This window comes from Odocoileus virginianus, chromosome 33 (assembly GCF_023699985.2).
Source record: "Odocoileus virginianus isolate 20LAN1187 ecotype Illinois chromosome 33, Ovbor_1.2, whole genome shotgun sequence".
NCBI classification, from domain to species: Eukaryota; Metazoa; Chordata; class Mammalia; order Artiodactyla; family Cervidae; genus Odocoileus; species Odocoileus virginianus.
In genome coordinates, this window is record NC_069706.1 from 24,270,068 (window position 1) to 24,287,871 (window position 17,804).

At 50.2% G+C, this 17,804-nt stretch overlaps 1 protein-coding gene across 3 annotated transcripts in view; it reads left to right on the forward strand.

Moving 5' to 3' along the window:
* The window catches only part of KATNIP (katanin interacting protein), a 228,664-nt gene that overhangs the window by 202,377 nt on the left and 8,483 nt on the right, over window positions 1-17,804 (forward strand). For all 3 annotated transcript variants that reach the window (XM_020907922.2, XM_070461099.1, XM_020907926.2), the window contains 3 exons: window positions 7,061-7,238; window positions 13,303-13,468; window positions 16,739-16,896. In XM_020907922.2, coding sequence (XP_020763581.2) covers window positions 7,061-7,238; window positions 13,303-13,468; window positions 16,739-16,896 — 502 coding nt within the window. The remainder of the gene's footprint in view (window positions 1-7,060; window positions 7,239-13,302; window positions 13,469-16,738; window positions 16,897-17,804) is intronic.

The following is a 17,804-nucleotide window of genomic DNA, read 5'->3' on the forward strand; positions in this document are numbered from 1 at the left end:
TGTTTGCAAGGCTCTGCCAGCTTGCTTGCTGCCACCTCCCCTCCTGCTCTTTCTGCACCCTATGCCCGCCACCCATCTCCAGTTATCTTCTGAGAGGAAGAGATGGGCCATGCCATCGTCACGCCCCCTCCGCACCTCCCCACCATCATCTCCAGAACGGACTTAAGGTGTCAGAGTTTAGCCTCCTCTTTGCTCCGCTCCTCCCCACCCCCATCTCCTGAGCCCCCGCCGCCCCCCAAGCTTCTGTGCAGGCCATGCCCACCTGGCATGCCGTCGCTCTCCGTCTCTGCCCTTTAAAAGGATGTCGACTGCCACTGTCTGGCTTCCCAAGAAGCAGCCTCTGAGATGGAGTTTACTGGGGCGTGCTCCTGGGGGAGGGCAGGAAGCAGGGCTGGGCACAGAGAACTGGGCCACGGGGCAATCACACCAAGGCCTCTGCCAGCCCCGCAGGGAGCGCAAAGGCCTCTTGAAGTTGTCTTGAGTAGGGGGCTGGGCCTTTACACGCCTGTGTTAATAGGTCACCTGATACGGGCTGGGGAGGGGCAACACCAAGTGCAGTCAAAGTGGGGGGTCATCAGCGTGTCACCAGTCCCAGCACGTCACCCCTGGGGCGGGAGGTGGGGTCTGGGGGGTGTCCCATGGTCTGCCACACCCCCTTCTTAAGGCCTCGCTGGGACCCGCTCCCATCTGCATGGTGCCCAGTGAGAATTCAGCTCCCCCTCCCTCATTCCACAAGCACAGATCACCTCTGAGAAGAGAGGAAGAAGCCTTACCTTTGAGTCCTTAGCCCTTTACTTTCCAGAACTCTCTCTCAGTTACTTTGGGACTCGGGGACAACCGAGTGATTTGAAAGCCAGCACAATGTAGGCCAAGGCCCGGCTTGAGACTTGGTTTCTTTCCCCCATCCAGGCCCTGTGCTGGGGCTTTCCCTGTCTTATCTCACTTCCAGCTCTTATTCTCCCCATTTTCCAGATGAGGTTAGGAAACTGAGGCTCTGAGAGATGGAGACGGCCACCCGGGGTCACACAGCTAGCACGAGGTCAAGGACGGGACCGAGTCTGTCTGAATTCACCGTCCAGGTCCTCACCACTCAACACACTCCAGAGAGGTCTTCGGGAAGAGTCAGCATCTCACAAAACTGGGAGACAGCAGTCATTTCTGGTTTAGTCTGGGCTCCCCTAGGTTGGTCAGGATTCGGGGTGGGGATGAGGAGAATTGAATTCAAACTGAGTTAAGCGCAAAAGGAAATTTCTTAGCTTATGTAGCTCAAAGGGCTTCCCTGGTGGCTCAGCGATAAAGAATCTGCCTTCAGTACAGGAGGCTCGGGAGATGATCTGTAGGTCAGGAAGATCCCCTGGAGGAGGAAATGACAACCCACTCCAGTATTCTCGCCTGGACAGAGGAGTCTGGTGGGCTACAGTCCACGGGGTCACAGAGAATCAGACATAGCTGAGCACACACGCGTGCATGTAACTAGAAAGTTCAGGGGTTGCTAGTTTCCCACACTGCCGGATCCAGGTGTGCAAACGATGTTATCAAGGCTTGGTGTCTCCCTCTGTCTTTCTGCCCCGTTTCTCGGTCTCTTGTCTGTCTCCCATTCACACCCTATCCACATGGGAGCTCCTTGAAGCTCTACCCTGTAATCTCAGGTAAAAGAGCTTTTGTTTCCCAGTAAGTCCAACAGTCTTCCTGGAATGTCTGCTCACCTGGCTCACGTGCCCAAGCCTAACTAATCACTGTGGCTAACCTTGGTGGGAAGGGAGGGAAGGGATGGAAAACATGGATTGGCCTAGCCTGGGTCAGAGGCCCATCTTTAGAGCCATGGGTGGGGAGTCAGCCACCCTGATGGTGCTTCAGAGAAGGCTAGAGTGCCGTAACCAGAGGAAGAAGGAAGGAAGGCCGGCCGGAAGCATCCAGTGTCCCCTCCATCTGATGATTTCCCCCAAAGATGCTGTCTGTAAATGTTTTTGCTGCTGAACCAGCTTCTGACCTTTCTCAGAAATGTTATTTCAATGCCCTGGGGAGTTTTGCCCTGGAGCAGAGCTCCCAGACCTTTTTGCTGCAAGAAAAGCGTTATTTCTCTGTGTAGGATGGCAGAAGAACCTGCTGACCAAGGACCCTCTGCCCACTTTGAGACCTGTGATTTCCAAAGCTGCCTTCTCTGAACCTTTGCCTTTTTCCTCCCTGTATCCCAAATCCTAAATGTGCTCTCCCAGCCTGTGCACATGAAGAGCGCTTTGATAAAGTGACCCAGGGGGGATGCGTTAGGGTTGGTAAATACGGCCAATCCTATTAATGTTTTGAAAGGAGATATATGACTTGCTAATTTGCAGATGACACTAATTTTAGAAGTTTTGCAAATATCAGCAGTGATGAATAGGAAAGGAGCTGAGAGAGTTGAAACATGGGAGAGAAATAACAAAATTAATTTCCATTTATATAAATACTAATTGATACACCAGAGGAAAATGAATATGGAACATGGATATTAGCTCAAAGAGGAGAGTAATCGCTTTCGCAGCAACCCTAGATTAGATGGTATCTCAGTGCATCTTGGAGCCGACTCATCAGAAAACACCCTGATTCAGGAGGAGAAGTGGGTGGCAGAGGATGAGATGGTTAGAGAGCATCACCAACTCAATGGGCATGAATCTAAGCAAACTCTGGGAGATAGTGAAGGACAGGGAAGCCCGACGCGCTGCAGTCCATGGAATTGCAGAGTCAGGTACGACTTAGCAATGGAACAACAACAGTGCATCTTGCCAGGCAAACAAAGTAGGGGCGGCTTGGGAGAATCTGGGGTGCTGCCTCTTGTTTTGCGAGGAAGGTGGCATCTCTTCCTCACAGGGATCCCCTTATCTAAATCGGCTCCCTCCTCCCCCTCCAGGCCTTCACCATCTCAGGAATGTGGTACCCGTAGGCGCTCTGTCCCTTGGGTCAGGAAAATTTTCTCTTTCCCTCAATTCCTTCCAGGCCATTGAGAGTCCTGGTATTGCTGTCTCCAGTACTGACCCTGAATCTGTCCACTTTGCCCCATTTCCGCCACCACCCACCTTGTCCCGGCCACAGGGATCACAACAGCGTCCTCCCTGGCCTCCTTATGGAGTCCTACCCCAGTGCGCTTTCCAAGACACTGGTCAGATCGTGTCACCTCTCTGCTCCCAAATCTAAGTTTCCCTAGCTCCTCTTTGAAGAGAAGAAAATCCAGACCTCCTGACGTGATCTAGTCCCCCCACCTGCCCTTCTGATCTCATTTTCCTCCACCTTTTCCCTCGGTCACTTAGTTCCAACCACAAATCAAATGTGTTCCCATTCCAGGGCCTTTACTGTTTCTGTCCTCTCAACCTAGAACATTCTTCCAGAAATGCTACAGGATGGTGGCCTCCTTCTCATCACCCAGGTCTCAGCTTAAATGTCACCACCTCCAAGAAGTCCTCCATGACTACCCCCACCCCTGCCTAGTCACTCCCTATCCTATCCCTTTCACTTTTTGTCATGTATTCATCACTCTGTGGAAGTATCCAATTTATTTTTGTTGTTGTTGTTATTATGTGTTCATTGTCTGTCTTCACTGCAATGGAAGCTCCTAGAGAGATTTTACTGTGTATTGATATTTACCCCTGAATCTCCAGTGCCAAGAACAGGGCTTGGTTCTGTTGCTGTACAGACCCCATGGACGGCAGCACGCCAGGCTTCCGTGTCCATCACGAACTCCAGGAGCTTACTCAAACTCATGTCCATCAAGTTGGTGATGCCAACCAACCATCTCACCCTCTGTTGTCCCCTTCTCCTCCTGCCTTCAATCCTTCCCAGCATCGGGGTCTTTTCCAAGGAGTTTTTCGCATCAGGTGGCCAGAGTATTGGAGCTTAAGACTCAGCATCCGTCCTTCCAATGAATATTCGTGAGAAGCCCATGAACAGTATGAAAAGCACTTGTTGCATTAGTGGCAATAAATATCTGTTTACCATTGGCTGTGATTTTGGTGAAACTCAAATGATTGTATTTTGATTGATTTACCTACAGGTTACTAAACATGTACTCTTCAATCAATCAATCATTTATTTATTTTTTAAAGCCTTAACTGACCATCTGTTTTCAGGTACTGTTCTAGGATCTTGGAATAAAACAGTGAACACTGTCAACAGAGTTCCTGCCCTTAGGGAGTTTCCATCTAAGTGGGAAAAACTGATGAAAATAAATAAGCAAATCAATAAGCAAAATAATAAGCAGATCAACGTAGAACATCTCATTGGACGACAGAAAATAAAGCAGAATAAGAGATTTAGGAGCAATGGCAGAGGGTGCATTTGAGCTCAGGGCTTCTGGGCTTCCCTGGCATCTCAGATGGTAGAGAATCTGCCTCCCCTGCAGGAGACCCAGACTCCATCCCTGGGTCAGGAAGACCTCCTGGAGAAAGAAATGGCTACCCACTCTAGTGTTCTTGCCTGGAGAATTCCATGAAGAAAGGAAACTGGCAGGCTACAGTCCTGTGGTGTCACAAAGAGTCGGATGCAGCTAACACTTCCTCTTTCTCTGAGGAGACAATTGAACATAGACTCACCATGAAAAGGAATGTATCAGTTAGCTTCTGCTGCTAGACAAACCAGCCCCCAATTTAGTGCCCTAACATAATCACCATTAATCGTGATTCATCATAATTCAATAGCTTTGTTGGGCGTTTCTTCACATCTGACCGTAGCTGGCCTCTGTGGGGCCTGCTCTTGTGTCTGGTTAGCTGGCAGATGGACTGGCAGCTGAACAACCTCGGATGTCTTCAACTACATAGCCAGCAACTGGGAGGCTAGCCCGGCTCTTTCTGGTGGCAAGACTCCCAAGTGTAGAAAGATGGGCCAGAGCCCCCTGCCCACATGCTTTACAGCCTCTGCTGGTTTTGCATTTGCTTCTGTTCCATTGGCCAAAGCAAATCACATGGCCCAGATTCAGAAAGTGGAGAAATAGACGCCACTTCTGTATGAGAGAAGCAGCGAGATCACGTGGCACAGAGACAAGGACTCAGATGGAGGAATCTGTGGCTGCATTGCAGGCTACTGATGCTGTGAGGGGCTATGATGCATCCAGAACCACTCTGGTCACCCATCTGTCTCATCTGCCCCCAAGATGCTCAGAGCTACCTTGGCATCATGAAGAGCAGAGGGATCTGAGGCCGAGTTATGAAACATATGTTGGAAATGACAAGAGAGGAAGCCACCGTTCCAGGGTGGTTTTCTGCTTTGGCCTCACTTCCTGGCCACACAGATATCTTCAACCTCCCTGAGCTTCTGCCTCCTCATCTGAGCTGAAGTGCGTGGAATGCCATGAATCCAGACTTCCTTCTTCCAGTGCTACCATGCTGGCATTCTGTAACAGCTGCAACAAGTGTGACTCTGGAATACAGCCACCCAGAAGAGCTCTAAAGTAGGCCCCCAATTCTCCAAGGGTGGAAGAGGTCACTGGACTTGGTCCTGCTGATGGGAGACCATTAAGGGAAGAGAAGTTCCAGCCAGATATCAGACAGAGATTCATTCGCTTTGAGCTTTCTGGGCAAATGAATGACTCACCTGGGAAGTTTTGCCTTGGGACCACAGAAATTCACACCTAAATGCTCTCTGATGATCCAGCGCTTAAGAATCCGCCCTGCAATCCAGGAGACTCGGGTTTGATCCCACGTGCCATGGAACAGCTAAGCCCACATGCCACAGCTAGAGTCTGTGCACTGCAGTGAAAGATCCCGCATGATGCAATGAAGATCCTGCGTGCTCCAACCAAGACCCAATGCAGCCAAATAAATAAATATTTTTTTTAAGAAATGCTCCCTGTTGGAGCAGGGGTGGAATAAGGGCAAAAGAATGGGGGTGTCACCTTGGATCACTTCCTTTCCCTTGAATCCATGTGAATCCTCGTGATAGTGGCATAAAGTGTCCATTTCCAACCTTGTGGCTTACTGGTGCAGCCACCTCCATGTAGTTACTTGGTTAATCTTTCCATCTGTACTGGGCTCCTACTGTGTGGCAGGTACTGTGCCCAGCTCTGGGGGCACTATGATCTAACAAAGCTGATGGGATTTCTGCCCTCAAGGAGCTCACCGTCTGACAGGGCAGATGGAAATTTACCAAACAGTCCCAAGCTCACCATGGTGACCAGAGCATGGAAGGGGACATTCACAGTGACATGGCAGGCTTGGAATGGAGGCTTGATGTGGTCAGAGAAGTTGGGAGGGCTTCCCCAAGAAAGTAAGCTGGGATCTGAGGGATGGGCACAACTTAGCCTAGGCCGTGGGAGTTCAGGAGTGAGGAAACAGCATGTGCAAAGGCCCTGTGGTGAGAGAAAGCATTGTGAACATGAGGGATGGAAAGAACATCTGGGTGGCCCCAGGGATCCTGGGCACAAGATGAGATTAAAGAAGTAGACAGAATCCAGATGGCAAGGATGCTGGTCGAGCAGCATGGGAAGCCATGCTAGGGTGCTAATCCTGGGGTGGGCAACGTGGCTGATGAGTGGAGAAAGGACCTAAGGCTGTGTGCAGGGTCAAACCACACAGGTCCATTCATCCTGCAGACGTTTCTTGAGTATCAACAGTGACCCAGGCCCAAGGGCTACCGAGAAGAAAGGCAGAGCCTACCCTGAAGGCCCTTTCATTCAAGTCTGAGTTTTCCAGCTGGTAGAATACAGAGTCTGAAATCAGTCCTCTTGCCACCTCCGTCTTGGGTTGTCTTTGTTCAGCCGCTCAGTCGTGTCCGACTCTTTGCGACCCCATGGACTGTAGCATGCCAGGCTTCCCTGTCCTTCACTATCTCCCGGAGTTGACTCAAACTCATGTCCATGAGTCAGTGATGCCGTCTAGCCATCTCATCCTCTTTCATCCCCTTCTCCTGCCCTCAATCTTTCCCAGCATCAGGGTCTTCTCCAGTGAGTCAGCTCTTCACATCAGGTGGCCAAAGTATTGGAGCTTCAGCTTCAGCATCAGTCCTTTCAGTGAATATTCAGAGTTGATTTCTTTTAGGATTGGGTAGCTCCTGCAGAATATCTGGTGCTCACCGGACACTTCTCTTCCTGCCACAGGCCTCCAACTGAATTTCACCGCCTCCTGGGGTGACCTGCACTACCTGGGGCTCACCGGCCTGGAGGTGGTGGGCCAGGATGGCCAGGCACTGCCCATCAACCCGCACCAGATCTCTGCCTCCCCCAGAGACTTAAATGACCTCCCTGAGTACACGGACGACTCCCGGACCCTGGACAAGTGAGTGTCTATAAGAAGCACAAGGCTCATGACAGCAGGGGCCTGGGGACCTGATGTGCATTGTAAATTTCAGACTTAATCATCAACTGGCATCCCCTGGCATTCCCTATTACACCTTCTTCCGGCCACCCCAAGTTCTGGCGTCTGCCCATTTTATAGTCAAGGGAAACTGAGGCCCAGGAAAGGGCCACACAGCTGGAAGAGGTAGGCAGGATTGGAAGCCAGGCTCTCCTGCTTCCAGACCCAGCTGTGCTATATGTTACCTTCATGGTGCTTGAAGTCCCTGGTGTCCCTTACAGTAAAGAATCTGCCCGCAATGCAGGAGGTGCAGGAGATGCAGGTTCAATCCCCCATTGGGAAGATCCCCTGGAGAGGGGAATGGCTACCCACTCCAGTATTCTTGCCTGGAAAATCCCATGGGCAGAGGCACCTAGTGGGCTACAGTCTATGGAGTCACACAAAGTGTTTGTGACTTTCACTTTAAATTTTCATGGTGCTTAGCATGGGGCCTCAAACACAGTAACTGCTTGGTAAGCCTTTGGCTGTGTGTTTAGGCCTGAGGGACCCAACCTCTCGGGGACTGAAAATGTTCCCCTCCCTGAGTCTGAAGATGATGGCTGAAGCTGCCCTTTGCTCTGCATTTGTCCGATTTCATGAGCCCAGGTTGAGTCAAGTCAGCAAGAGGACAAGCCTGGACACAGCATTGATCCACAGCGTTCAGGCACCCCTGAATCAGGACAGCTGTCAGCCTTGGGCCCTGCCTGCAGATGTGAACAAGAAGAGTCTAGGGGAGCCAGAGAAATAAGAATTCAAATCCTGTCTCTGCCCCTTGCTAGCTAGTTTCTTAACTTCTCCAGTAGTAATAATCATGATAATAATAATAATAACTGAAATTATAATTGCCATTTTTTGAGCACTTATTAAATGCCAGACACTGGGCTATGCTAAGTAGGTTATAGATATTCATTCATTAACATCTCAGACAGCCCTCAGAGGCCCCCACTCTACAGATGGAGAAACCGAGGTACAGAGAGGTACCTCAAAGGTCACCCACATTAGCTGAGTGGCAGAGTCATGATTTGAACACAGGTGAGTGGAAGACCAACACCCGTGCATTTAACCACAAAGTTATACTGTCTTCCCCTGCCTCAGCAGAATGGGGACAGTAATCTGGCTATTGGGCAGCAAGGGGGCTGCCACGTCACAACTGCACCCACTGCCTGGCCCAGAGTGTGTGGAATCAGTGGGGGCCTCCTCCCTGCTTTCTTCCAGGGTGCTCCTTAACCGTGGCCGTCATGGCTGCTGCATTGCCCGATCAGGGGCCATCTTGGTGAGTCACACTCTTGCAGACTTAGACTGGGAGCCTGTGGTCCCCGCTGCCAATTGTAAAAGTGATCTGCTCATAGCTGGCCTGGCCTCGCTTGTTCATCCACACCCACCCAGTTCCTTCCCCTCTGCCCAGAGTATGTTGCAGCAAATCCTGGGTCTGAAAGTATTTCATCTCTGGGTATTTCAGTATGTATCTCTAAACAATGAGGACTTAAATCTGATCCAGATATCATTATTCCACCTAAATGATTAACAGTCCTTCCTTTAAATTTGGAGAAGGAAATGGCAACCCACTCCAGCATTCTTGTCTAGAGAATCTCACGGACAGAGGAGGCTGGCGGGCGACTCTTTGAGGTCACAAAGAGTCGGACATGACCGAGTGACTGAGCACTCTTTTAAATTACTAGCTATCTAGCATGTTTCTGTTTCCCTGACCATCTTTTTTCCCTCCTTTATAACAGTTTGTTCCTTGAATTGACATCCAGATATGGTCTATACATTGTGATTGCTTACTGTGTCTCTTTAAAGATTATTTTTTGTAATTCCCTGGTGGTCCAGTGCTTAGAAGTCTGTGTTTCCACTGCTGGGGGCCTGGGTTTGATCCCTAGTTGATAGGGAACTGAAATCCTGCAAGCTGAGTGCCATAGGTAAAAAACAAATTTTTAATTTTTAAAATATATTTTAAAATTTTTATTGACATATAGTTGATTTACAGTATTGTGTTAGTTTCTGGTATATGGTAAAGTGATCCAGATATAGATACCCATATATGTAAATATATACATATGCATACGAGCTGTGCTGTGCTAAGTCACTTTATTCTTCTCTGACTGCATGACTCTATGGACTGTAGCCCACCAGGCTCCTCTGTCCATGGGATTCTCCAGGCAAGAATACTGGAGTGGGTTGCCAGGCCCTCCTCCAGGGTATCTTTCTGACCCAGGGATCAAACCCACATCTTTTATGTCTCCTGCAATGGCAGGCAGACTGTTTACTACTAGCGCCACCTGGGATGCCTGTATAAGCATATACATATATGCATATATACACAAATATATGTATATACATATATGTATATGTATATATATATATAAATTTCTGCATATATGGGCTTCCTTGGTGGCTCACATGATAAAGAGTCTGCCTGCAATGCAGGAGACCCGAGTTTGATCCCGGGTTGGGAAGATCCCCTGGAGAAAGGAATGGCTACCTACTCCAGTATTCTTGCCTAGAGAATTCCATGGACAGAGGAGTCTGGTGGGCTATCGTCCACGGGGTCTTGAAGGGTAAGACAACTGAACAACTAGCACACACATATGCATGTATATGTGTGTAATATATATATATATAATATATATATGCATATTCATATTCTGTTTTAAACTCTTTTCTGTTAGAGGCTATTACAAAATATTGAGTACTATATAGTAGGTCCTTGTTGGTTATCTATTTTATATATAGTAGTGTGTATATGTTAATTCCAAACTCCTGTTTATTCCTCCCCTGCCTCTTTCCTCTTTGGTAACCATAAGTTTGTTTTCTATGACTGTGAGTCTATTTCTATTTGTTGGTAAGTCCTTTGATGGTTGATATATCACCTAAGCCTCTCATAATCTCCGGGTTCCCTTCCATCTGTTTTCACTTTTTTTCTTATAAATTATCTGTAGAAGAAACCAGGGTTTTTGCTCTGTTGAGTCTGGATTTTACTGCATCACTATGGTATTAACTTGTTCCTCAAGCTCCTGTATTTCTTGTAAACTGTTCACTAGATCTAGAGGCCTGATCATATTGAGATTTGGCCTTTAGAGCAAGACATAACTATCAGGTCATGTATGTCAGGGCATATTTCCTTTGGACTCATGGACCATCTGGTTGTCAGGCTTTTTGTGATGCTGTTAGCCAACACTTAGTGGTTAGATCTACTACTCTTTTAGGGGTTGTGAAATGATGATAGACTGATCCTATCATTCTTTTTGTTTGTTTTTGTCAGTAAAGGGAAAATTTGCCTCAATTACTTAATTACTTTGAGGTACAGTTTGAACAGGAAAGACAGTTTGATGCTTGATTCTTTCCCTTTATTTCTTCAGTTTTCAAAAGAGCAAATTGTTTCTCTAGAATCCTTTAAAACATTTGTTTGGTTTTGACTACCATAAACTCAGGGATTTAAATCTACTGTGTCTGAAGGGTTTCAATCTACTGCAGTTTTTATCCTATGGATGGTCAGATTGATCCCTCTTTGGACACTGGGGGCTCCTGAATCCTTCTGAGAAATAGTCTCTCATAGCTGCCTTCCTTTCTGATATGACAAGGAATCTCAGGTTCCTCTTGTACATGTGTTATCCCCAGTATGGGGTCAGCCATTTCTCCTAGTAGCCCAGGCTCCTTCTAGTGGGAAGTGGTATTTAGAGACCATAGTCTAGCCACTAGGGATGCTCATTGCTACTGGGTCAGTCCTTGTTTCTAGGATTTTTTGTGGACAGAGCTAGGAAGTACCATTTATATATTCTTGAGAGTTTCCGTTAGGGAATTCCCTTCACTGTCAGCTCTAAGCACTTCAACAGGTCTCTCCACTCTCAGAACTGGGCAGTAGTTCTTCTTTGGAAGTGGCCCCATTTCTAGGACAAGGAGGTAATTGCTTTTGGAAGGAAACAGAAGGTTCTCTGGTGGTAGACCTCAGCCAGCTTAATTCCACAAACACCCCAGGGTTAAACTGCTGAATTTCCTCAGTTCTAAGATGCCAGCAGTTGTAAGACACACCATCCATCAATTTAATAACAACCTTTTAGAGGAAAAAAAAAGAAACATTACCTTCTTGGATGAACACTTTGCTTGTAAGATTTATTCCAAGTCCAAAACTTTAAAATGTAAAAAGGAAAAGCAAAGTTTATCTTAACATCTAGGAGGGACTTCCCTGGCGGTCCAGTGGTTAAGACTTCGCCTTCCGGTGCAGGAGGTATGGGTTCGATCCCTGGTCGGGGATCTAAGAGCCCACATGTCTCTCAACCAAAAAACCAAAACGTAAAGCAAGCAATATCATAACAAATTCAATGAAGACTTAAAATAATTAATAATAATAAATTAGATCTAGGAAACATGGCACCAGCTTCAAAGTCACCTGGAAAATGGGAGAGTGGGGGGAGGGGGGTCACCCAAGAGACTGAGAGGTGGGTTCCTATCTCCAGGGCCAGGCCTCTCAGTAGAAATGAGACCAGGGCTGGGGTCAGGGCTGAGGTGTGCTGGACAGAATTGGGAAGGATGAGCCAGGGTGGGAGTGCAGTGTGGGCCAGCTGGCGAGCTCTTTTAGAACATGATGGGGCTTCCCCACTGGCTCGGTGGTAGACACTCCACCTGCCAATCAATGCAGGGGACACAGGTTAGATCCCCGGTCCGGGAAGATGCCACGTACCAAGGAGGAACTGAGTCGGCGTGCCACAGCTACTGAGCCTGTGCTCGGGAGCCTGGGAGCTGCAACTACTGAGCCTCTTAGAGCCTGTACTCTGCAACAAGACAATGTGCTTCTCAACCACAATGAAAAGCCCGCTCACTGCAACCAGAGAGCAGCCCCCGCTCTCCACAACTAGAGAAAAGCCCGCATAGCAACGGAGACTCAGCCCAGCCGAAAATAAAATTATTTTTTATAAAAAGAACGTGAGGGTGCTGGGGGCTCCCGCCCAGTGGTGGGCAGGCTGCCCTGGGCTACCCAGGCTGTGTGACTACAGGCCAGACCACCTCCCTCCAGAGGCACCTGCTCCTTCTCATACTTGTCCCATGCCAGGAGCTGCCAAGTTCTCCCTAGTGCTTTAGTATCTTTCTCCTCCAGCACAAGGAAGAAGGAATAGAGTTCTTTCAAAATGTACCATAGAGTCAATACAGCATTTTACAGAAAGCTGGGGAAATAGAAATTGTCACTTCCTATCCCCTCTGACAGAAATATATTTTTCATTTTTGGTAATCTCTCTTGGTCCTTGTCCTCAGTTTACAACATTAAAACCAGTGCTCCTGCCATCCCATAACCTGGCTTTTCACTTTACTGCATCATCTTCATGATGATCATCTTAATTACTGTATAGATTTACTGAACCTTTCCCTCTTTTTAGATCTTTCAGTGTTGGTTTGTTTGTTGCTAATGCAAGTAATATCTGGGTACAGAAGGCTTTCTGACATGTTGAATAAACTTTTCTTAGGGGGAAAATTCTAGAAGTGGGTTAAAGAGTCCTGAAAAATAATATATTCCCCACCCCCATCCTTTTTAAAAACCTTGATGATCGCTTCAGTGTATCTTTAACAGCATCTAAGTGTTAGTCACTCAGTCATGCCTGACTCTTTGCGACCCTGTGGCCTGTAGCCCACCAGGCAACTCGGCCCCAGGCAAGAATACTGGAGTGGGTTGCCATTTCCTTCTCCAGGGGATCTTCTTGACCCAGGGACCGAACCTGGGTCTCCCACATTGCAGGCGGATTCTTTACATTCTAAGCCACCAGGGAATCCCTTTAACAGCACAGGCTGTTGTCTCCCCCAGCTTCTTGTTTTGTTTAACTTCACAGGTAAGTGATGACTCCTCACTGTTGCTTTGATTAGTCTCACCTCCCCTTCACAGAGCCTGATCCAGCCAGGCTCGTGCCAGGCAGGGGTGGCCATCGTGGTGGGGAGAGGAGTGGGTGCCGACCCCACAGTGTGAGTTCTCCCAGCCGACCGGGCTGCCCTCAGCTCTCCCCGCCTTCCCCACTGAACACAGGTTAATTGATGGAGCCAACATCACGATGGAGGATGAGCATATGTGGCTGATCCCCTTCTCGCCGGGGCTGGACCACGTGGTCACGATCCGCTTCGACAGAGCCGAAAGCATCGCAGGCCTTCGCTTCTGGAACTACAATAAATCTCCTGAGGACACCTATCGAGGGGTAAGGCGGGGAACAGCGGCTGCGCTCGGTCCACTGTCAGAGAAACAGCGTCTTGATGAATGGCTGGTGTGGCTGCCGGAGAGGAGCATAAATCCTCCAGAACTTTCCAAATGGAGCTGGGGGAGGTTACCGGCGGGGAGTGAGAGAGCTGCTGCCGTTTCCTTCTTTTGCAAACAGCAAGTGCAGGCGAAAGAGCCCAGAGCAGTCTCGGGGAGCTGCAGCGCCTCGTGTCCCCTGGGGGTCCTCAGCGGGCCCAGCACCCCCACGCACAGTGCCTAGTTGCACAGCCCTGTTGTTCTCTGAGAGATTTGGGAGCCAGGCCTGGGCTGAGAGCTTCTCACACCTGGTCATTTCACTGGACCCGCATCCCAGCCTCTGGGAGGCAGGTGTTATTACCCCCATCTTTCAGGATATTGAAAAGCGAGGTTCAGAAATGTCCGGGCACTCACCCAAGGTCACACAGCTAGAGGCCCAGCCCCCGTGTGCTGGGCTTGGCTGCCCACACTCTGATTTCCACATCATATTCTTCTCCCGCTGGGAGTGGACGAGCAGGGGCCTCTGTTGGCTTGTGGGAAAGAGTTATCAGGAGGTGCCTCCTTTCATGGGCTTTTCTGACCGGTGTGCCCGTGAACCATGAGACAGTTGTCCCCTCCCACTACACAGACATGATGATGACCAGGTCACCTAAAGTATGGCAATGCAGTTAGGACCCTGAAGTCACCAGGCTCTGCGTCTGAGCCCCTCCCCCGCCCCTCAGCCCTTACAGCTGTGTGACCTTTGGCACGTGGCCTGCCTTCTCTGGACCTCAGTTTCCTCGGCTGCAAAAGGAAGAGGAGAAAGACGCCTGCCTCTACCCCACAGAGGTTGACAAGGCCAGGACCTGGCCTGTGAGGCTACTCTGAGCCCATGTCTGGCTCCTCACCACGTCCAGGGCCTTAAGACGCTGGTGATTTATCACAGTGGAGTGAGCAGTCCCCCTTCCACCACCCACCGCCACCTCCTTCAGGAGCCTCGGCTCCCCGGAACGTGCAATTTACAAACCCCCGGCCCGAGGCTGCCCTGGTGTCTTTGTAAGCACACTCTCGGGCCAAGCGCGTATAAAATATCAGCTATACTGGCATTAAAAAACATTCTTCTGCCTCATCTCATGCCTCTGGGCCTTGGCCTTCCCCTCAGTGAATCTGTCTGTCCAGTTGAGCTTCCACAGTGCTAGATTTGGGGCCTGGGGCCCTACTTCCCAGGAGCGGCCCCCACCAGCTGCAGTGCCCGTGACGAGTGGCAACCGTGGGAGGGTGGGCCCCTCCGAGAGGGCGCATCCTGGCTGCAGGGGGATGGGAACTCTGGCCCCCTCCCTCCTTCCCTGGGAAAGTGTGCCTCAGATGCCTACCCCACAAGACGTCCTGGGCACGCTGGCCCCGGGCCCCCAGCGTGAGGTTAGAGCCGAGCCCGGCACTCTGGGAGGCGGGCTCCACAGCCCTCCAGGTGTCCTTGGGCAAACTGCTGGGCCTCTCTGAACTCTAGCTTCCTTCACTGTAAGATGGAGGTGATAATTAAAGCTCCCCCTGAGGGAAGGAATGGGGTGCTGGAGAAGTCAGGGATGCTTCCTGGAGGAGATGGTGGTTCTAGAAGAGGGACAAGGGCTTCCTGGGCCTCAGCTTCACTTCAGGTGGCTTTCTCCACCAGGCAGACCCTGGCAGTGCTAGACTTACATCCTGCCTGCTCCAAGTCCAGCAGAAGAGAGAACTCCTCTTTCCAAGCAAACCAGCAAAACCCCAGGAGCCATGCTGATTGTTCTAGTCGAGTTTCATCTCTCTGAACCAATCACATGGCTAAGGGGTGACAATTCTCCATTTGGCCAGGCCTGGGTCACAGGTCCAGCCCTGGGGCCTGGTCAGGAACCTTGAGGAAAGCAAAGTGGAGGTATAGTGACAGTTTTGGGGTTGCCATATCCAGGCGTGCCTGGAGCTAGCCCTCTATACCTTCTAGGTGTATACACCCTGTGACTGACTAGGAAGTGACAGTGAAAGTCGCTCAGTCATGTCCGAATCTTTGCGACCCCATGGACAATACAGTTCATGGAATTTTCCAGGCCAGAATACTGGAGTGGGTAGCCTTTCCCTTCTCCAGGGGATCTTCCCAACCCAGGGATCAAACCGGGGTCTCCTGCATTGCAGGCAGATTCTTTACCAGCTGAGCTACCAGGGAAGCCCTGACTGACTAGGGGGACCCCCTAAATGCTGAAGGAATGAAGGGCCCCGAGGTACATTGTAATCCATGAGACCCAGGACAGGGCGCCTTTCTTTCTGCACAGAGAAGCCTCTCTGTATCTCCCAGGGGTGAAACACCCTCAGTTTGGTCAGCAGCTGGCCGTTCTGCTAACCATGAAGGACCCCTGATTCCCCTTCTCTGCTCACCCAACATCACCCCTGCCCAGGGGACCAGAGCTGAGCCACCTCAGGCCCTGCCATTAGGCTCTGACATTGAGTGGTTGGTCGCAGCCATCCGGCTGGCAAAATCTGGCCTAGAACAGGGGGACGTGTTGGTCCAGATCCAATCAATTCAGCAAGCTCTCAGTAAGCACCTACTACGTGCCAGGCCCTAAAGCTGATGTAGAGATAATTCAGTCAGAGTCTGCCATCAAGGGAGACCCAGAAACCACCCAGGACACAGCTATGGGGTACATGCCCTTAACAGGATGGGCCAAGGGCTCAAGAAGGAAAACCAGGAAGCGGTCCACTTCTGTCCCAAGGGAAAGGGCTAGGAGAGGAGAGGAGGTGTGAATGGGGTTGGAGAAGGATTTATCTAGGCAAACACTGGCCCACTGCATGCCAGGCACTGTTCTGTTCTGGAGACTTTATGTAAAGTAGCTCCTCATTGAACCCATTTAACAGATGAGGAAAATTGAGGCAGAGGGGTCGAATAACTTGCACAGCTACTCACAGTAGATCCCAGAGCAGCTGAGTCCATGCCGTTGACGACCCCAGGCCTCTGCAGCTGAGTAGACCAGAGAAGGTCTATATGTGTCCTCCGTGGCAGGGCCCTCACCCACCTGCTCCTCTGCTGTCTGCCCAGCACCTGGCACAGAGTAGGGATGGCAATTGGAAAGGAGCCCCCTGACCAGGTAGGGTCTGGTCTTGGAGGAAGGCCTGGGGGGCTCTGTGAATGCCCTCAGTCGTAAGTGGCAGCTACCAGGACCTCTAGCCACGTCGGCGCTCACCACCCTCCTCATACCAGCTCCTTCTCTTCAGCCTTGTATTTTTCGTTTGCTAGGCCAAGATCGTCCACGTCTCCCTGGATGGCCTGTGTGTCTCCCCTCCCGAGGGCTTCCTCATCCGGAAGGGACCAGGCAACTGCCACTTTGACTTTGCTCAAGAAATCCTCTTTGTGGACTACCTGCAGGCCCGACCGTTGCCCCCGCCAGTCCAGAGGTGAGTGGAGCAGCTCCCCAAACGGGCCTTCCCAGCCTACGGCCCTGGCTTTGCATCAGGCTCTGAAGCCTGTACCTAAAGGGCTTTGAAGTGATGATCAAACACATTGCTTTTCAACTTGGCCAGTTTTCTAAAGCTTAGCCAAGCCTCTCCGGAAGCCTGGGGATGTACCACCTTGTCTGAGGATGTTTGGGTTTCTCACAGTTTTGAGTGTTTGAGATTTTAAATGCTTCGTTGGGCTTCCTGCTGGGAAAAGAGGCTCCAGGCTGCCTAGATTCCAGAAACGCCCGCTGGCCGATTCGTCGAAGGGCCTTCCCCGTCTTGTTTCTGTGTTCCTGATTTAGAAAGATTCAGAGAGGAAAACAGAGCCTAACATTTCATGGATTCACTGGGACTGCTTGGCCCCAGTCTCAGCTGCTTTAAGTTCCTAACAATTTGTAAATGCCACGTTAAGTTTATTCATTTAAACCCCCTGATGTCCAAATACCAGAGGCCAAGCTCTCGAAACAAAAATGAGTTTCCCTCTACTGTAGCTGGCATCACTCCAGGGGCCAGATACTGGGAATAGTCACTTAATTACAACATTGCCCTTGAAATTGAAGAAAGCAGGCCAGAGCCAGAAGTCACTGGCGGTGGACCAGGGAGAGAAGCCCTGCAGGGAGGAATCTGGGGGAGGAGAGAGTCTGCCTCCTGGGTGCCTGCTCTGAGCCGGATGCTTTGTATTCATCCTTCAGATAATCCTTCCAAACCATCTTGAAGCAGGGGTTGTTGTGCCCATTTCACAGATGTGGGAACTGAGGCCCAGGCTAGTGAAGCCCCTTGCTCAGGATCCACGAAGCCAAAGCCTTCAGGGCTCTCCCTACCTCCCAGCTTCCTCTCCCTGCCTGTCTCCTATCCCACCCCATACC